This window comes from Puma concolor, chromosome E4, assembly GCF_028749965.1.
Source record: "Puma concolor isolate L17-30 chromosome E4, mPumCon1.1.hap2, whole genome shotgun sequence".
Classification (NCBI taxonomy): domain Eukaryota; kingdom Metazoa; phylum Chordata; class Mammalia; order Carnivora; family Felidae; genus Puma; species Puma concolor.
In genome coordinates, this window is record NC_141683.1 from 33262734 (window position 1) to 33284756 (window position 22023).

Consider the following 22023-nt stretch of genomic DNA (forward strand, 5'->3'; position numbering starts at 1 on the left):
TTTTTTTGCCTTCTAATACCATTTTATTGATTACATTACCATACTTGGAACCAAATATATGATTACTAGGTTTTTAGAACTGGTTTTAAGGAGTCCACCTGTGATGAGCACCAAGTATTGTATGGAAGTGTTGAATCACTATATTGTACACCTGAAACTACTATTACGCTGTATGTTAACTGACTGGAATTTGAATAAAAATTTTTAAAAAAAGAATTGGTCAGCATTTGAACTTTCTAATAACCACAATGCCCTGTAGACTAAAACTTTCATTTGTTTTATATTTCCTTGGGTACTATATTTTCAACCTTGGATTTACAACTAGAGAGTATCTACAGAACTATGACTGTAGTTTAATTGCATTAAAGTAAAATTTGCTGTCAATTAATGTTTATATTTAAAAACTATAGAATATTTTGTCTTCAAGGTTCTTTGCATTTTTTAAAACAATGTTTATTTATTTATTCTGAGAGACAAAGAGAGGGAGAAAGATTAAGAATCCCAAGCAGGCTCTGTGCTGTCAGCACAGAGCTCAACGTGGGGCTTGAACTCCTGAACCATGAGATCATGACCTGGGCTGAAACCAAGAGTTGGATGCTTAACCAACTGAGCCACCCAGTCGCCCCTGGTTTTTTGCATTTTTTAATCCCTTTTTAGTTTTTTCTTTCTCTGTGCACTTGCAATATTATTTTTAAGTGAACCTAATTGCATAAAAGAGGCAAACTTTTTAAAGACAACATAGACATAAAACACAAAATATGGTATAAAAGACATAGGAACCTTGGATTTTAAAAGAGACAGCATATTTTTCCTCTCTGAATACAATATTAAAACGAAAGAAGATAGAGTGTTTTGACATATTACCTTCATATGTGACTAAAGAAAACCGTGTCTATTCTTGGAAATGCTAATTACCGTGTTTCTAAGAATTAGAGCAGTTTATTCTACAATACTATTGCATTTTTCACAACATTGCAGATAAACAAAATTTGTTAAAATCCTGGAAGTATTAGTTCTTGATGAATTTTAGTTGATGGATATATTTTAGATCAAATAGTCCTGACATCTTATTTTTATATATTCCAGGGAACCCGAGGTCATATCAACAGTGGGTGCATACAGTCAAGGTAATGATAACCCTTCACCACTTCTTCCTCCTTCACTCAAAATATATGGAGAAATGTTCACTAAAAGGATGCTGCTTATACTTATGCTATTTATTAGCAATACTTAAAATGTTTGTATATTTTGTCACATTTTAAATATTTTTATTTTATGCTATTATAGTTTGATATTCATAATTTTAAAATGGAAAGCTTTTGTTCAGAGATAAATGGCTTGTTTTGAAAATCAAGATGTTTTTGTCACTTTATATTATATCCTAGAACAAAAGAATTAGAAGGAGAAATAGGATTTGAGAGGAGTTTTATCATTTCTGGTAATGTGTTTTGTTAATACGATTTTATTAAATGTAAAACTCACCTCCAGAGATTTAGACTGTATTGCCCAACCTTAAAACAGTTGATAAACAGTTTGAGTGTATTTCTTTTTTTTTTTTTAATGTTTATTTATTCTTGATGGAGAGAAACAGACAGACAGAATCTGAATCAGGCTCCAGGCTCTGAGCTGTCAGCACAGAGCCTGATGTGCTCGAACTCATGAACCTCAAGATCATGACCTGAACCAAAGTCGGATGCTTAACAGACTGAGCCACCCCGGTGCCCAGATTATATTTCTTTCTTATCAAGTTTTAACTACATACCTATGATGGGTCCTATTGCTCTAGTCTGCCTAAACTGCAAAGCTGAAATGATTTTTAAATCATGTATTATACCAACTAAAGGAATGGAGTAGAGGGTTTACATTTTATCTGAAATGACCATATATGGTATATGAAAGCTTGAAAAGACTAAATCTGAAGTAACTTCTATAGGTCTTTGTTTAATTTGTAAGTAAACCTCTTTTTCTGTGCTATTAATAATGCTTTGTTTTCAGGTTAATCTGGTTTTAAAAATTTTGGAAATACGTCTTTTTGGTTTGTTTGTTTGTTTGTTTGTTTGTTTGCAGAGAGGAGGTGCACTGTTTAACACAGCAATGACCAAAGCAACTCCAGCTGTACGGACAGCATATAAATTTGTAAGTTTTCTTATTGATAAAATTTTACATTTTCCTAGCTAACAGACATGTAAATCTAGAATACCTCCCATTTTTTTTCTTTCTTTAAAAAAATGTTTTTTTAATGTTTATTTGATTTTGAGAGAGAGAGAGAGACAGGGCATGAGTGGGGGCGGTGGGGGGGAGAGATATTGGGAGACACAGAATCCGAAGCAGGTTCCAGGCTCTGAGCAGTCAGACCAGAGCCTGATGCGGGGCTCAAACCCACAAACTGTGAAATAGTGACCTGAGCCGAAGTCAGACACTTAACCAACTGAGCCACTGAGGGACCCCCCATTTTTTCTCTAAAAAAAACTTTTTAAAAAAATTGTGGAGTTAATATTGATCAAAGTGAATTCAGTTATTGAAATTATTGTGTAGAAAGGATATTCCCTTCATGTTATATAAAACCAATTCTTCATTTTATTTCAAAGCAATCAGGAAAATTGTGCATTCAAATTGCAACAGTCCCTAATGAAGTGCCATTTTTAGAGATTTGACTTTTTAATTTATTGACATATTTTAAATTCTCATTGTATACTGAGGTTCAAATAGAAAAAAACCCAGAAAATTAGGGTAAGTTCTTTTCCCTCAAAGATGCTTGACTCTCCATAATTAAAATTCTTCAGTGATTCTCCATGGCTTATAATAAAATAAAAACAGCTGTATCAATAGCAATAACAATAAGCAATTAATAAAATTAAAATCTCTTTAATATGTTAACTAAGACCCTCAAGACCTAACCCCTTTTGTGTCCTGTTTCAATTCACCCCAATTCCCTGAGCTTACCCTCTCTCTCCAGATCTTGAGTGCTCCTCATTTCATGAATGCAAGATTTTCTCTTCTGCCTCTGTTCTTACACAATCCATTTCCACTACTTGGGACATTTATTTCTGGGTTTTGTCCACCGAGTAAACACTAATTCATCCTATAAGACTTAGTTTAGGCATTAGTTGTTTCCCTGAGAAAACATTTTCCAACCCCACATTCACAGGGTTTATATACCTCCCAGGTCCTCATAAGACCTTCAGACATACCTCTGTTTCAGCACAGGTTTTCCTGTGGGCATCTTCATCTCTAATATTAGACTAGAGCTACTTGAGGTAGGAGCTAGTAGATTCGTATTCACTGAAGTAATTTTTTAAATGCCACAGGTCATGTATATTTCATATTTCTAAAAAATATTCAGGGCAGTAGTTTTGATTTTATAAGAATTTATCTTCAAATGCTGTCTCAGTAAAGGAAATGATACGATTGAATTAGTAATGGAATAATGTATTTTAATAAGCGTAGAACTTATATTCTTGCTGTGGTGTACAATTATGACAAATATGTGTAGCCACCATTATTGTTTAAAAAAAGTCAATTTCGGGGCTCCTGGGTGGCGCAGTTGGTTAAGCGTCCGACTTCAGCCAGGTCACGATCTTGCGGTCCGTGAGTTCGAGCCCCGCGTCAGGCTCTGGGCTGATGGCTCAGAGTCTGGAGCCTGTTTCTGATTCTGTGTCTCCCTCTCTCTCTGCCCCTCACCCGTTCATGCTCTGTCTCTCTCTGTCCGAAAAATAAATAAACGTTGAAAAAAAAAAATTAAAAAAAAAAAAGTCAATTTCAAAGATTACATTTTATAGTAGCACAGCTAATCTACAGAGTTGATTCAAAAATATGGTGCCAAAATTCTGAACTATTTGAAGCCATATCATAAAAATAAAAGTAGGAAGGTTTCATCATTTTGCCTTGGAAACATCAGCCTCTGCCTTTGGGTTGATTGTTTCATGGCTTTTCTGGAAAACCTCTCTGTGTATATCACTCTATTTCACTATAATACTGGTGGTTTGATTTATATACAGTTTTGAAGAGATTTTAATTTTTTACAATGAAGTAGCACTTGGCTGCCATGTGAAACATCAGACTAGCCTTGTTTTTCACATTCATTTAAGATTCTAAAAAAGGTTTTCTAGTCAAGTGCCCTTCATTTAATTCCTTGAGCAAACACTTGAAGTTTTTCCTCAGGCTCAGAGAAAATGTATTGTATTATTTTGCTAAGTATGTGTTTCTCTCCTTAATTTCACTCATATTTTCCCACAAAAACCCAGAAATAAAGCAAACATATTTAAAACTTCATTCATTATTCATATTTCTATCTTTCTAATCAGTATTTTATTTTTTTGCTGAGAACGCTCTTCTGCAGAAGAGTCAAATGTTTCCAGATTAAAAATTGTGCTCTCTGAAAGATTATTCCCTAAATTGATTTCAGGCAATTTAAGGTCTTCAGAATATACCTAATCACTTTCCTTTATTTATCTTATGATCTTGTGATCATGTTGTACATGAATCAAGAAGTCAAAGAGATTTGGGACAAGAAAGCCAATTTGTGACTTTCATAGTTGTATCTAAAACTCATCTTTCCAGGCTGCTCATCTTCTGAAATAAGAACTCTTGAAATTCCTCCTTTGACCACAAATTACTATGAACAAAACTCCCAATCTCTCTTGTATGGGTTTAACAGAATTTATTTACTTGTGTTTCTATAGATAGTAAAGTTTTAAAAAAGGAACCGTGTTTTAAACTTTCATTCATTCAGTAAATTGTTTGAGTACCTCCCATGAAGAAGGCCTCATGCTGGTTATCTGAGTTACAGCAGTGAGTGTGGCAGTACTGGGAAGGGGAGAGGTACTGTTCCTGCTAATTTCATGTTTGTATCACTGTTACTTTGCTCTGTACTTTGCATGTACTACAAAGGAGCTGAATATGTTTTGTTGAAGGAGATAATGACTTTGTCCTATACTTAGAACAGTTTTTCTGTACTTGAAACATTTTTTTCTATGTGTTTTATACTTCTATTTTTCTGTGCTTAGAGGGGCCATAAAGAAAACTACAATTAACAGATACACTTTCTTAGAAATCTAAAAAATAGCAGTAAAGTGAATACATAATTGATTTGGCTAAAAGCGTTTCTGAGTCAACTTTCTTGTTAGGTTTTTGTATTTTAAATTATTAGCCAAAGCCATCTGCTGGGTGCTTCTCTGTAAAGAATACTTGTTTATTGGTAAGTTTCAACTTGGTAGATTGAAAAGGATAGAGCCTGTACCCCATCTTCCAGATCATCTGAAAGAGGTCAGTGGAGGAGGGTAGGACAAGAGATGCGTAAGGGAATCAGTCCAATGAATTACAGAACCATGACTGACACTAGATTCAACTCTGTATACTGAAGAGCTTCTGAAAAGATTAGTGTGAATCAAGTGGATTTTGAAAGGTTAGAGAATATTTAGGTAAATTAGAATATGACAAAATGTGAGCAAATATGGATAAAAATTCTAGAAGATAGAGACAGGCACATTTTCTTGGTAATTTTTCATTTTTACCTAATGAGAATGTAGGGATTAATATAGGACCCTTTAAATAGATTCAGAGAGGGGCGCCTGGGTGGCGCAGTCGGTTAAGCGTCCGACTTCAGCCAGGTCACGATCTCGCGGTCCGTGAGTTCGAGCCCCGCGTCAGGCTCTGGGCTGATGGCTCGGAGCCTGGAGCCTGTTTCCGATTCTGTGTCTCCCTCTCTCTCTGCCCCTCGCCCTTTCATGCTCTGTCTCTCTCTGTCCCAAAAATAAATGTTGAAAAAAAAATTAAAAAAAAATAAATAAATAAATAAATAGATTCAGAGGCTTTAACAATAAAACAATGTGAAAATGCTTTATTAATTCCAAAGAACCATGGGAATATAATTTAGTGTTATTTGGTGTTTTAGGTTATCTTTTACTATGTGTAGCATGTTTTGATTTTGCCTCATATACAATGAAGAAATAATTGTTTAGTTGAGTTCAAGACATTTCTTGAGCAGTTACTATATGCCAAATATTATATTAGGTACTACAGATATTATCCGGAAAGAAATGAGAGCCTTCCCCTAAATGAACTTGGGAAGACATGTATTCACTCTTCCTAGAAGTAATTCAAGAAGCAGGATGGTTTGGTAGGAGCAAGAATATTGGAATTAGAAAGTCTTCAGTCTGTATGACCTCAGTTTCCATGTCTGTAGAATGAGACTTGTAATGCCTTTTCTTGTGTGAGGCTTAGAGTCAGTAGATCTATTTTAAAAACTTTAGTTCTTCCTTCTCCTTTCTGATGGGGAGAAGTTGGACTCAGGAATTAAATAGACCCAGATCTGGAATGAGGCTATGCAGACCGATCTCCTCTGAGTCACTTTCCTTATCTGTAAAAATGTCATAATAATTGTCCTAACTTCATAGATTTGTAATGATTAAATGAGCTGATACATGTTAGGTACCCAGCACATGATCAAATACTGAGGAAACACAACATAAATGTGAATTTCCTTTCTTTTTGTCCGTGGCCACTCTGGGAATTTCCAATGGAACAAAGGCCAAGGCCAGTTGTCTTTAGTTAAATTATATCCCACAGGAATCACATCAGGACCTGAGATGCTCAAATACTGGAGCCAGATTCCCTATGGAACATGAAGATAGCATCTTTTGTTAAGTGGCTTTTAATTTATGCCGGAAAAACTGTACATGAAATAGCCATAACTTTAAAATATCTCTGCTAATAAAAACGTGTGTCTGCCTGTAAAAGCACTTCAGTAAAGCTTTGTAAAGTTGCCCGTTTCTTTAAAGTCCAAACATTTGCCCAAATAACCTGCTGCTGTGCTTTCTCCTTTCACCACCAGTTAATCACAATTGCAAATTAAGACTGGGCTGTGTTTTCTATAGCTTAGGAGGCAAAGTAGGCTAAATGTTAGCCTTTGTATGGTACTAGTATGCAAATAGAGACTAATCGCGTTTTCACTAATTTAGATATAATAGTAAGTGGTGTGGTTTCCCTGAAGAATTAAGAGTTTTAAATTATAATTTGTTCTTTTTCTAAATAATATGAAGTTAGCAAGTTTCATGGAGTGTGATCTCATCTACTAACTCTTTAAGTGGTAATAGAACCATGCTGAGCCAGACACTTGCGTTACCTTTTTCTAGGCAAAAAATCATGCAAAGCAGGGAATAAAGGAAGTGAAGAGTAAGCTAAAACATAAGGTACGTCATACTCTTTTCATTCTTCCTTGATTCTTGCATTAGTTTGAAGCTCATACTTTACAAATCACATGAGATTTATGTTTTTAATGATGTTTGAAATATGCTTAGCCCTTTGTTCAAGAATGTATTTTTCATAACAAGCCCTCTGGCAACTATCTGCCATTCTGTATGCATCCACTGAATAATCTCTTTATTGTTTGCATATTTTATCACAGAACAACGGAGATCTTCAAAGATGCTTTAACAGGATGTATGTTTTCATAAAGTTGATTGCCTTGATATCACAATTGAAATTCTTGCTTCAAGCTGAGAATTTCTTTAAAAAGATGATCTTTGGTGCAGAATCAAGCCAGGAATGCCATCATTTGGCTTTATAGGAACTTTCTAACTGTAGCTACTTTAATTCGAAGCATGTTCTTAATTTATAAAAGATTGTGTTTGAAGATATGTATTTGAATCTATGAATATTGCATGTATATGAATATTTATGTGTATGTATATGTGTTTTCAATTTGATTACATATTATATCTTTACAGATTTTGTCAGTTGTTTTGAATATCTACCTTTGAAGAACAAATACTACTTGAAACTTCCATTTTTGTGATGGAGAGTAAATAATAGCTTTTATTCATGTTATTCAAAAGAGATTAATTTAGAAATCATTAATGCATAATATATAAAAGTGCATTTTCTTCTGAAATAGAGTTTTTAAACTTACATTTGAAGCATTATTTTGGTATTTGCATCTATATCGGATAGTTTGTCTAAAAGTAATAAAAGGAGTATTTTAAAATAATTCCTTGTATATTTCTTTATGTGTAGGAAAATGAAGAAGATTATGGGACCTGTTCTGGTTCTGTACAATATACACCAGTTTACACATTACACAATGAAAAGGGAGGAAATCTAGAAAAGCGTAAGCTTGCCCAGGTAAGGTTATTTAACCTTATGTCTCCAAATTCTAAAAGTATGTAATTCTGATTCATTCTTTAAGAACGATTTTGGACCCATTAACTTTTTTTTTTATCATATGATATGAAAACCCTGCATTTACAGTCAAGATGAGTAGGTGGCATCTGGGCAGGCTGCAAGAGTATTAGGAATCAGTTGTTCCAGATACCAGTCTCTACCTACTTTATTATGTTCTCATAGAGCTCTCCAGTAAGGGGACAGAGGCAAGCATGTGATTGTCTTAGAGTGTGAACAGTTTGATGAGGAGGAGGAAATCACAGATTTCTACTATAGAAGTAAAATGAAACTCATACATGGGGATTTTACCATTAAAATAATCTATATAAATTAGAACATAAAGTAATGTGTCTGGTTTTTCTAAAGTCAGATAATTTGTTTGCTATAAATATTTAAAGCTTCTGCTTATGGGGCGCCTGGCTGGCGCAGTCGGTTGAGCGTCCGACTTCAGCCAGGTCACGATCTCGCGGTCCGTGAGTTCGAGCCCCGCGTCGGGCTCTGGGCTGATGGCTCAGAGCCTGGAGCCTGTTTCCGATTCTGTGTCTCCCTCTCTCTCTGCCCCTCCCCCGTTCATGCTCTGTCTCTCTCTGTCACAAAAATAAATAAACGTTGAAAAAAAAAAAAAAAAAATTTAAAAAAAAAAAATAAAAATAAAAAATAAAATAAAAAAAAAAAAAAAAAAAAAGCTTCTGCTTATATGCTGATATTATGTAAAGTACCGTCCTGAAGAGGGAAAGTGTTCAGAATTAAAGCTATGCATGTCTCTGATTTTGCCTCATAAGTATGTTTCTGAAGGTTTAAATGATACAAAATTTGTATACACCAAATCATATTTTAAGTGGCCTTAGAAAACTAGCTTTTAAAAAGAATCCTCAACTGGATTATAGTTCATTTATTCCGGTCACTGAAGTTTACAGACAAGAGAGCTGATAGCCAGAATGGTCACGTCACTTACCCTAAGACTCATAACAAGTTAGTGGCAGAGTGCGATGAGAACCCATCTCCAGTAGTCACTTAGCTTTCCTGCATCTGCGGACGCTGCAGGAGTAGAGATGGCCTTAAAGTGCTTCTATGTGTCATTAGGGATGGAGAAACAGTCAGTGAAGCTGTGTGGAAACTTTCGCCTTTGTAAAGAAAACTTATTCGTGTGATCATTCAGCACCTACTGTGTACCGGTCACTATTCTAGGTGTTCTAGGAGAAACAAAACACATCTCTGCCTTTGTGGGTCCTTTTTTATACCATTCTAAGTGCCTTCTCTATGATGTATCCATTTATAAGCTTATATTTTTATATATCAGTATTGCTTAATTGCAGCGTATTGATAGTAAATGCTGATCGTATGACTTAAAATAAGCCCTTCAATGAAGTAATAATTCCACAAGCATGGAGACCTTCTCTGGCTACTACTGTTAACTGGAAAACATGTATTGACCTGTAAACTAATGATAGATTTGCAATCAATAGCTCTATTTTTCTTCCATCACTAGTGTGTTCAATCCCTATTGGTTCTCAAGCTTCAGCATCTTAAAAACTTCTGCAAAATGTTTATTGCCTTAACATTGGAGCATTTAGGTTATATTTACTATGGTGGATAGATTTTTGTGTGAAAACCAGTGGGATCTTTGTTACTTATAGGATGCTTTACGATAGAAAGAAAACACTTGAATTAGAGAAACGTCTGTCCTAAATGTTAGTTTTAAGTTAGGAAAACTATCTGTAGCTCCTCATTAAAAATTTTAAATCTTCCTTTCTTTAACATGGCATCATATTTCTATGATAATTAAATTGTAAAATATATTACATATGTATGGTTTTCTGTGTTTTCTGTTAATTCCTAGACAGACAATTTCTGATAGAGAAAACTGTATTAAGGAAGCCTTACAGGATAATAGGTTACATTCATTGCATACTTATCCTGAATTGTCATAGCCATCATTTATTATAAAATCATTAACTCAACTATCTGTATTCATCAATAAGCATTTTGTGGTTTTCAGGTGAATATGCTAAATGATGACTCTAACAGGAATTAAGAGAAGTAGGGCTTATTGTTTTAAGAATTATAATACACTTTTCTTACTTGGTTAACAGAAATTTGTTAAACCAAAATGTTTAGATGGATTATGCAGGTGCTGCTAATGTCTGAATAACAATCTTTACTTTTCAAGTGGTCTGAGTTTTAGTGTGTATTCTCCATATATATACATGTGTTCCATTATATAAATAGGTGTATATATCCGTGTATATATATTTTAGCAGCCGAATTTATTAAGAGTCCATACTCCCAATCATTTGTATCCAGTAATACTTATCATAATTTAATGTTTTGTCTTTGCTTGTATCCAGGTATAGGAATGTATGTAGCCCTCTGGTAGGACTGGAGCTAGAAAATGGAAAAATCAAGGAAGAATATCAGCCCTCCCTACCCTTTACCTCCTAACCTGCTTCTCTCTATCTCTCCCTGGCTTGTTCCTCTCTCTGCATAGCTGTTCTTTGTGCATTCTCTAGATTGTCTTTCTCAGCTCCTCCATGAGCCTGACATTGAGCTTTCAAGGCCCTTGGTTCAAACAGCTGCTAGGAATGGGCCACAATGCCCACAGCCAATTCCTTTTGGAAGACTGTCAACAGCCCTCTTGGATCCAGCATTAATCCTTGGTTCAGTAACCTTTTGTCGGAAAAGCAAGGAGAATACCATGTTACCAAGGACAGTGGCGAGTAGTAGGGGCAAACAGGAAAAGCAGTTCTCAGAGAAGGGTGTTAAGGACTGTGACAAAATCTCAGAAGAGTTTTGCTATCTCTAGTTGCCGTGTTATCATTTGCCCAAGAGTCCTCTTTGCAAAAAAAGAAATAAAATCTATACTTTTAAGTACCTAGAGGCTGGATCTTTGTATCATAAACCTGCAGCTTAGTAAGTTTAAGGTCAGCCTATGCTAGTGGGTTGCTGTTGCCTCAGCTCTCACATGAGAGCTTAGCAGCCAAAATGAAGAGACAAACACACCTACCATGATTCATAATGTACAAGGATTAAAAAAAAAAATTGTTCAGGAGGTATGCAGCCATTCCAGGAAATGGGACTAGATACTGCAGGTCCACAGATGAAGTCAGTGTCCCGAGAGCTCGCATCCAGTGGACGTACCCAGGAGAGGCATGTAGGGACAGAAATCTAGTTTTCTTTCTTTGTTCTCTTCTGTGCAGTGTCTATCATTTGTAATACTCAGGCTTAGTAATACCTCTCTCAAAGACAGCTTGGTTTCCTAAGAAAATATTTTTGAAAATAAAGGCTACGAGTAGAAATAAACTTAGAATGCACTTTTTTTTTTCTTTCTCTCAGGCTCACTGAGCTAGAAGAGTAGCGTCCCTTTCTCATATTGGAAATGGCCTCTCACTGAGGAACCGGTGTCTCTGGGCCCCATCTTACCTTTGATTATTCAAATTACCATCCTCTCTTAAAAGACTTGCCATGTGGTGAATTCAGTTACCTACAGAAATGTGATTCAGTAGGACTTCTGGGGTTTGGTGATCTAGATAGCTCTGAGGTCCTTCCTACTGTTTTCCAAACTTCAGTTTTTAGAGTTGAGTAACACCAAAGCACACTAGAGCAGACTTGGAAAACATGAGGAAGAGACAGATCCTTGATGAACAGTGAGGCCATCTGCATGTTTGTGTGAATGATGTGATTACTTTAAAACTCCCAACAATCCAAGCACACTGGGAACTGTTAACCCCATTTTTCAGATTTAGTAGCAGCAAAGGGATGAAGACATGTGGCCAAAGTTCTACCAGGTAATAAAGAGCAGAGTAGGGATTGAAAAGCAGACAGACTGATTCTGGAATTTAAGTACCTAACCACTACAGGCCTGCCTTTGTGTTGGGTGGAATGTTTGTGGAGGAGGGGCCCTTAGAGACAAAGGTATGGTGTTGAGAGCCAGAGAGACTTGACTTTGAAACAACTACTAGCATTTAGCTTTGAGCAAAACACAGTGTCCCTAAGCCTTACTTTCTACATTTGTGCAATAGTAATAACGATACATGTCATTTTGCTAGAATGCTATAGGCATTATTATAGATAATATATATATAAAATACCTGCCACATAACAGGCACTTAATAATTGGCCTCTACCCATTCATGCATATACATATATCTTGAACATCAGGTCTCTTATCGCAATGGCACTGACTTTCTTCTCTCTTGGTAGTAACTGTCCAAAGTCACTAACAATCCTCTAGTTCACTAAAGTAGTGGGGACCCTAAATTTGTCTGTCTTCATTCTAAGTAGGGATAACTTCAGATCCTGGTTTATGATTTGAGAAGAAATATACAGCTTATTTTATTGAGAAATCTCTTGATTTCTAAGTTTATAAGACCTTAAGTATCTCATTTTCTTGTCAGTAAAATTATCAAAATAAAGAATGTGAGCTTTATTTTTCCTATTCCTTATTTTTTGAGAAGTTGATCTCAGCTATGTAAAGAACTTTACATTTCCAGTTTCCAGCTGGACGTGTATAAATGACACACTTTATTTTCATCTGTTTTCAAAAGATTAAAATGAGATTATGGTCATTTAAATTCAAGAATGTATTTAAATAAGTGAAAAAATAACGTTTCATAATTTGGGTACTATAGAAAAGAACAAAATCAAAATGTATGTTGTTTTAAGCCTATATGCCATTACTTAGCTTATGTTGGGAATAGATTATGAATCTGCATCTACACCCCAGCAAATAGTAATTTGTGTGCTGGTCTGCTAATTAGTACGGTTACTTCCTGTTTTGTTGATGAGGCTTAAATAAATGTCAAGGGTACAGCCATGAAGATCTCCCAATTAGGCTTCACATTTGTAAAACCCAACCCTTTTCCCTTTTGTGTGAACATGACAGTTCCAACAGCAGCCCCAGCCTAACAGGACTCCAGGGAAAGGATCCTCCTCGGGTTTTATTGAAAACAGGGCCAGTTGGGTCCATGGAGAATACTGCCACCGGTCATGGTGCAGAACAGTTTTCATCTTGACTGCACACTTACCTTCTTTCATCAATTCTATTTTAGAACAAATACTGTACTCTGAGTGAACAACATTTAGACTAATTCTGTCACTGAAAATTATGTTTTAGAACACTTATTTGTAAAAACGTACTGGAATTTTCTAAGAATGAGAAATTCCTTTAATGTGCAAAATTTATATGAATCTAAGATACTGCTCCATTTTTAATAATATTAGCCATTCTTAACTTACTCTGACAATTGTAATGTGTATGTATCTGAGTGTCTGTATAGGACACACACATGCGCGCCCGTGCGTGCGCACGCGCGCGCGCACACACACACACACACACACACACACACACACACACCAGCTAGACTAGTGTACTGCAAGCAGGAGCTTAGCTATATTACAAGTCAACATTAACAGATGGATGGCCCTAAGCAAGCAAAACCACGGCAACAAAATCTAGTGAAAGTGGAGGATTGAAGCTTTTTGTTGTTAAGCCCTATTAAAACCCTGGCACACATACCACTCTTAACTATTTCAGGTCTGAGACAAATAGCAATGCACTCAGATTTATTTTCAACCTGTCCAGTTAACTGTGTAAAAGCAGCGTGAGGAAATATGAATGGAAAATTACTTTTTTCAGTTGTAATATAATGCAAAGTAGTGTGCCTGTTGGTAAATACTCACAACGTGGAACATAGTCAACACTTGAACCTAAATATAGTGATTAGAAATAGAGTTATGTTTAATAGTCATAATTTCTACTAATAAGACCAAGTACTATTAAACTAGTGATCATTTATTCTGTTTTTAAAATATATTCACATACAGACCAATAGTTTATGGTATGAAGAGCTACCTTTGGAATGCATAAATAAGGAAGATATTTACACCATAAAATGTGCTCTATGTGATTTTCCATTTTACCCATTATAGAAGGTGATAATGCACACTTCAAAAGAAACTATGCGATCATTTTGAGTCCTTAGGTATTTAATGGTTTATCAATCATCCTAATGGATTTATGGAATATAGCATGACTGCCATGAGTTCATTTTATAATTACAAGTAATACACATTTATATTTAAGGAATGTACATAGAAGTTGTATGTATCTTTTTAGCATGTGGATACTTGCAAGTAAGATATTTCAAAACCACATTTTGGTTGAATGGGGACTTAAAAGAAATTCTAGTATATAAGCATGTTTTAAAATACGAGCAATCAGGTGGTTTACGCTTTACAGATAATTCCATATATTAAAATGTTGCAGATGAAATTAAAGTTGCTGTGAAATTTATAAGATTAAAAACTCAGATTCTCTAAATTATTTAGTTCCTAAGCATAATAAATGATGGGATCGTCATACCTAGTAGGATGTGGTGTATAGTATTGTGTTTCTGACACTCTTTTCTTCATTGGAATTCGGTGGACTCTGGGAATAAAATGAATGTAATTAAAGATAGCATTTGTTGCTCAGGTGACATAATAGATTGCAGAAAATGGCACACTTGTTGGGATCTTTGGAAAAATACAGTCCATTCAGTAGCTTTGCTTTATTGGTCAAGAAAGAAATGGCATAGTCATTGTTTGCAGAGGAAAGACACCACTTGCTTCTTCTGACCAAGAAAAAGGTGATTGCAAATCACAGTGAGAAAGATAATTGTGACCTGGGGGGACAGGGAAGAAATGGGTATATGAAGGAGGAGGCCCAAATAATTGGAAAGAATATTTAATGTAAATTTAAAAAAATAATAAAAGTAAGCTTAACCAAATTGTGATAAGCAGAAACCCCTTATTTTTTTTTTTTTTAGCATTTTCTGTGATTTAGCTCAGGATTGAGCCTATTATGATGATCAAACTAAATTGTTGAATTAAAGTGATTAGGGAAATCTATTAGAAAGTTCCAAATGACAAAAATATTTTGAAATAAGTAAATGTGTTTCTATTAAAATATGCCCACCAAAAATACTGCCTAAATGAAAACACATTCTCGTAGTCTGTCCCAAAGTCACTCTGACATAGCATGTATTTAGTCTAAGCTATACTAATATCACTAATTTATAAAATTAATCTTTTAAGTCAAGTTGGAAAAATAAGGGTACTATATCTTTAATTTTAAATAAAGTTATTTTTTCCTCTGTTGTTTTCTGTTGAAATAATGTTAATTTCCAACATATCCAATTTGATTATAGTTTAAAATCTGTACCCCACCTCCACCCCCCCCCCCATTCAGTTATGGATTACAAGAATGCCCTCTAGTGGGCATTATATAATACTTTGATATGTATAATGATAGTTATAGACAAAAAATTTATAAAATTTGCCTTTCAGAATACTCTCTTTTAGAAACACAATAGAATACACATTGAAACATTTGTATCGTCATAAAATTGTTTGAGAACATTATTTTTTCAAAGAAATAATCCAAAGCCAGTTCCTTTCAGTAACTGGCTAGGACTTCATTTTTTAAACATTTAGCACTGCTGAATAATATCAAGTATATTAAAAAGAAGTAGTGGAAGATAATTTCACTTATGTGAATATGTTCAGTATGTATTATGAGGTAATCCTAGATTGAAATGTACCTTTTTAATATTATAATTTTACTCTTCAAATTTATTGCCACAATTGACTATGTCATTTATTAGAAAGTCTTGAAATAAAAACAAAACTACTTGGTTTTCCCTTTAGTAAATATAATGAATATTACCATTTTAGACTTTACATCAACAATCATATCACTAATATTTTTCCTCCCTATTTTCTGTTCTTTAATTGTTTTACTTCTTTAATTGTTTTACGGGCTTTTGGTAAAAATAACAATAGCTCTCTATTCCAAAAGTACCCCATTTTTAATGGACTAATTCTTATGTTCTCCCAGACACCCTGGGATAAAGAAATGATGATGTTCTTCCTGTTTTATATCTAGAACTGCTTTTAAGGTTGGTCAGAGATCAATGTTAGTGTTGATGAAAAGGGAAGCCAGTCTTTTCTTTGTAGGGGTTACTGCTGCTGCCTATTAATGTCCCTCAAGAGAGAAAAATTTCCGGGAATGTCAGTAGATTATAACTACCAGAGTATAATAGACTCTTATTATAATTTGAACTGGATTTGTGTCTACTACACATTATTATATTTCCTGATACAGAACACAAAATATTAGAGCAATACATAAATATCTTAACAAGTTAGCCTGTGCCCTCATGCCAGTTTCAAAATAAGACTACTGTGTTGGACCCTTCTCTGGAAGTTCTTTATGGTGTTTCTAATGTTTGAGAATAAGACTGCCATTTCACAGAAGCCTGTTCCCTCTTTGTGTTTATTGATGTCTTTGATATTTGTAAGATAATGCTTTTGAAACCGAAATACATATAGAGTAATTACAATTTCTGTTAAGATTCTTGCTTCTTGCTGCATTCACACAGAAATGTTGTTTCTGTGTTAAGACTCTCTCCATACATTTGCATATTTATGCTTATGACATAGTGATATGATAATCTGAAAAATAAAATCAGCTGTAATTATTTTACAATAAAATATTTTAATCTTGGTTACGTACTTTTTACAAACATAGTTTATCGAAGTGGTTGGAAATAATATTATTTGGTTAGTCATTACTGACTTTTTAATTGTTTATGCCAGCTAGAAAAATCATCTGCACATCATTTAGCGAAAATAACCAAATTCTGTTTTACCGAAAATACAGTGGACTTGTCGTGCATTAAGAAACCTTTTTAAATGTTGAAATATTGAAACCCTGTCAGCAAAAGTGAAATTACAAATAGTTTGCCATTTATCAAAAATTTATTTATCTGTTTTGCTTTGGGAATAATTTTTAATAGCTGTATACAACTTGTATTTATGCCGATCAACAGTTTCTCAGTACTGAAAAGTTGTTGCAAGAGCTTTGTTAAATTTTGCATTTGCAAATATTAAAGAACAGGAAAAATAATAAAACAACATTTTAAATATTTGCAGTTAACGTAATTACTTTGCATATGTACTGTCCTAAAAAATTGGCTTAAAAGTATTAACAATTCACAGTCGTATTGCTTGTAACCACAGATGAGTAATGAGTACTGGTCTTCTTTCCTTCTTTCCATTCATTAACATACTTCAATGAGAGAGAGAGCCTTTTAGAATAGCTGGTACAAGGCTGCCATTGGGTAGGTTGTATATAATCTCTAACAATTGAGAAATAATTTCTAAAGTACTGTGTTTCTAGGATGATTTTGATCCAGCATTTTGCCAAACTAAACTAAAAGAAGTCAAAACCTCCTGAAACTCCCTAACGTCAGTAAAATGAGTCTGTAAAGGATCAGTTCTGATTTCAAATATTCCATCTCTAAGATCTAATATGGAGATTTCTAGTTGAATTCTAGAATAGTCCCCAACTTAATATTAATTCAAATAAACTTCCACTAATGTAATTAATGGTGCAATATGAACCCAATGGACAATACCATAATGGAGAGACAATCTACCTCAATTCAACAAAAACTACCTAAATATCTGCTGTGTGCTAGTTTACAGTTTTCAAGGTCATGTACCTCCTCTGAACATTACTAGGTGCAAGGACTACTTTCAAGATCATTTACCTTGTCTTACTGAATTTACAAACTCAGACTTTCCTTCACTGACCTTTGTATCTATTCTTCCTTTTCACTTCTTAACATCACATTCATGACTAGGTAGAAAGACCCCATGTGGAAGGGAAGATCTTGGGCTTTGGAGTTTAACAAACCTGGACCAGAATACCAGCTCTGCTACTTGCTTAATATTGGAACTTGAGCAACTTGCCTAACCTCTCTAATCCTCTTAACCTTCAAATCTATAAAATGATGATAACTATGTCCACTCCCATAGAGTTACTGTGGAGATTGGAGTTAGTGATAGAATTTGTTTTTCCAACACTCACTAGAAGTTTAATAAATATTAGGTAATATTGTTTCTATTCTGTCTACAATAAGAACTTTCACAAAAATTTAATGAACACCTACTATGTGTTGGGAACAGAAAGAATTAGACCCATGGATAGTATTCCTTAGCTCTTGGATGCCCTATTCTGGTTTTTCTTGTGGTTGTTGTTGCTGCTGCCACTGTTGTCGTTTTTCTTGTTCTCTTTTCTCTTTGTGTTTCAGTTTGGATACTTATTTTAAGTTTGGTAAATGTATAGTGAAATATTTAGCACAGTAAAATTAGTTAACATTTTTCATCTTACAGAATTACCATTTACTTGTTTTTCTCTAGCAACTTTCAAGTATTCACTACAATGTTGTTAACTATAGTCACCATGCTGTTCATCACATTTCCAGAAATTATTCATCTCAAAACTGGCAGTTTGTACCTTTTTACCAACATCTCATTTCCCCCCACTTCCAGCCCTTGGCAACTACCCCATCCACTTTCTGTTTCTATGAGCTTGGCTTTTTGAGGTTACACAGATAAGTGACAGAGTATGTATCTTTCTTTGTCTGACTTATTTCACTTAGCTTAATGTTCTCAAGGTTTATCAGTGTCACAAATAGCAGGTTTTCCTTTTTACTTATGACTCAGTAATATCCTATTGTACACACATACCACATTTTCTTTATGCATTTATCCATCGATAGACATTTAGGTTGTTTCCATGTCTTGGCTATTGTGAATAATGCTGCAGTGACCATTGAGGCCAGATATCTGAATGAGACAGTGATTTCATTTCCTCCTGATAAATAACCAGAAATGGGATTCCTAAATGGTAGTTTTATTTTTAATTTCTTGAGGGATCTTCATATGGTTTTCCATAGTGATTACGTCAATTTACAGTCTCACCAACAGTGCACAACATTCTCCACATCCTTGCCAACATTTATTATCTCTTGTCTTTTTCATAAGAGCCATTCTAACAGGTGTGAGGTGGTATTTCATTGTGGTTTTGATTTGTATTTCCCTGATGATTAGTGATATTGAGCACATGTTCATGTACTTGATGGCTATCTTTATGTCTTCTTTGTAAAAATGTCTATTCAAGTTTCTGCTCATTTTAATTGGATTATTTGTGGTGTTTCTTTGACTACTGTAGGAATTGCAGGAGTTCCTTATGTATTATGCATATTAACCCCTTATCAGATATATGATTTGCAAATGTTTTCTCACATTCCATGAGAATGTAAGAAATTTTCATTTTGTTGATTGTTCTCATTTTGCTGATTGTTTCTTTTGCTGTGCAGAAGCTTTTTAGTTTGATGTAGGTCCACTTGATTTTTGTTTTTGTTGCACATTTTCTGTGCTTTTGATGTCGTATCTAAAAAGTCATTACCAAGACTAATGTTACGGAGCTTTTTCTTGTAGGAGTTTTATGATTTCAGGTCTTATATTTAAGTCCTTAATTCATTTTGAGTTAATTTTTGTTTAAGATGAAATTTTTGCCGTTTTATTATTTTGCCTGTGAATATCCGATATTCCCAGCACCCGTTATTGAAGAGACCATCCTTCCACCATTCAGTGTTCTTACCATCCTTATCAAAAATAGTTGACTATATATGTATGGGTTTATTTCTGGACTCTTGATTCTGTTTCATTAGCCTTTATGTCTGCTTTTATACCAGTGCCATACTGGGTTTTTTTAGAGAGTTCACTGTTAGCATATAGAAATGCCAGATTGGTCAATAGAATTGACCTGTTTTAAAGTTCATTCATTTTATTTTCTTCAGTCTGCTGATGAGCTGATCAAAAGAATTTCTCTCTTATGGTTTTTTTTTTCTGTCATTTCAATTTGACTCTTTTATATGGATTTCATCTTTCTACTGTCATCTCATCCGTTTATGCATCCATCTTTTTTTCCCCTTACCTTTTATGTCTGGTAGTTCTTGAGTACTGGACCCCATGTGTGCATCACAAATTGAACTGCCTTGGATTTTGTTGTTGATATCATTACCTGCAGTTGGCTGCTATTATCTTGTGCTTAGAGTGGACTACTACCAGTGAAGTTTCTGGCAGGTTTTTCTTGGTGTTTCTCCATCACCCTTAGCTATATTAGAGCCACATAGGGGATCTCTCTCAATGTTTTTGCCCCCGCTCCAGCAATTAACTTCTGTTGCTGGTTACTTAGTCCTAGCCTTATGGGTTTTATGTGCTCTGGTCCAGCTTCAGCCTTAGCAGGTCTTGTGCCACTGTGCCTCTCAACATCCCTCCGCTTCCTTTCATGGCAGATAAACTTTCTTATTTCTGCGACTGGTCTTGGGCAGTTTGAGGGCTGCCTGCCCCTCCCCACTGGTGGTAGATTTCCACTTGTTAACAGAGTAGAGTCCTGTGCCTCAGAATGTTTCTTGCTCTTCCCTAAAGGAGTTTCTGTTTTTTTCCTTCCCCCAGAATTTTGGGATTGAGTTTGCTAACTGTATGCCATGACTGTATGACTTTTCTTATACATAAATGAATGTTCTTATAAAGTAAGTAGGGCTTCATACATGCCTCCCTGCAGCAGCTTATCACCTCCTGCTTGCCTGTACCCCCAAGGGGAGCTCTTTTCAGTCTCCCGTCTTGCCCCTAGCCTTTCCCTGTAGCACCAGGTAATAGGGTTGCCTGATTTAGCAAATACACGATTTTATCTGTGGAAGAGGGCTTGCGCGTACAATCTCCCCTTGCCTTTGAGACTCCTAACTATTCCAAACTGACATCTTAGCTCATACTTGGTCTTTAAGGCTATTATCTTAGCAGATTTCTTCTCCCCTGCTTATATGCCAGCTACCTCTCCCCTCGTGCTTTGCCTGGAGGAAATAGGTCTTGTGTCTCATCTCTCCTCAGAAGGGCTTGTAACCCTTTGGAATTTGGTTTGCTTGGTTGCCTTACAATTCAGCTCTCTGATAGGTCCAAGAAGAATTAGGATTTGTGGGATTTTTTTTTAAATAACCCAGCTTTTTCTCATTGTTAGGATGGGAGTTGACATTCTTTTGCTATTCTTTACATTCTAAATGGAAGTGGAATTAGAGGCAAAATGAATTAAAGGGTATGATTCTTGGTTTCAAGGATTTAGTAAGACAGGAATGTACTTAAAATGAAATATTACTTTTATAAGAGATCATCTGTCAGGTGATACCTGAATCGTAGAGAATTAAGTGAATAAAGCTAACCAAAAAGACCAGATCATGGCGAACTGGAAGAACTGGTAAAGGGCTCTTGGATGTGTCTGGACCACTTTAAAAAAAATTTTTTTTAATGTTTCTATTTATTTTTGAGAGAGAGAGAGAGAGAGAGAGAGAGACTGAGCACGAGCAGGGGAGGGACAGAGAGAGAGGGGGAGACACAGAACCCGAAGCAGGCTCCAGGCTCTGAGCTGTCAGCCCAGGGCCCGATGCGGGGCTCGAACTCACGGACTGCGAGATCATGACCTGATCCGAAGTTGGACGCTTAACTGACTGAGCCACCCAGGGGCCCTATGGACCACTTCAAAGTCATCCTCCTCAACTAGTCTCACATAGCACTCAACTGCTCAGAAATGTAATTTTAATGCTTCTATAAAATCTTACTTCCTTAGTCTAATAACAGCCCTCATCAGCTGAATTCATCAGACTTCACCAAATACATATCTTGTTAATCCTTCCAATGTACTCTTTTGCCCTGACAGGAATATGTCTTCAGTGTCTTTGGAAAAGTGTATTAATCTTTTGTCTCTTCACCATGCCATTTCACCTACCAAGAATATTAAGACTCATGGTCATTCTGTAACTGTCCACTTAAAAATGAGGTTAAAACTTGCCATTTTAAGAAAGTCTTTCTCGGGTTAATTCTCAGACAGTTATTTCTTCTGAGTCTCTGAGAACTTATGTATCTAATGTAATTTTAACAAAAGGAGTTCTGTTCAGGGAACCGGAACACCTGGGTTGGAAT

General features: G+C 35.3%; 1 protein-coding gene across 3 annotated transcripts in view; it reads left to right on the plus strand.

Moving 5' to 3' along the window:
- The window catches only part of DENND1B (DENN domain containing 1B), a 268631-nt gene that overhangs the window by 227209 nt on the left and 19399 nt on the right, over positions 1-22023 (plus strand). For all 3 annotated transcript variants that reach the window (XM_086694708.1, XM_086694709.1, XM_025921071.2), the window contains 4 exons: positions 1087-1127; positions 2068-2136; positions 7134-7190; positions 8014-8121. In XM_086694708.1, coding sequence (XP_086550834.1) covers positions 1087-1127; positions 2068-2136; positions 7134-7190; positions 8014-8121 — 275 coding nt within the window. The remainder of the gene's footprint in view (positions 1-1086; positions 1128-2067; positions 2137-7133; positions 7191-8013; positions 8122-22023) is intronic.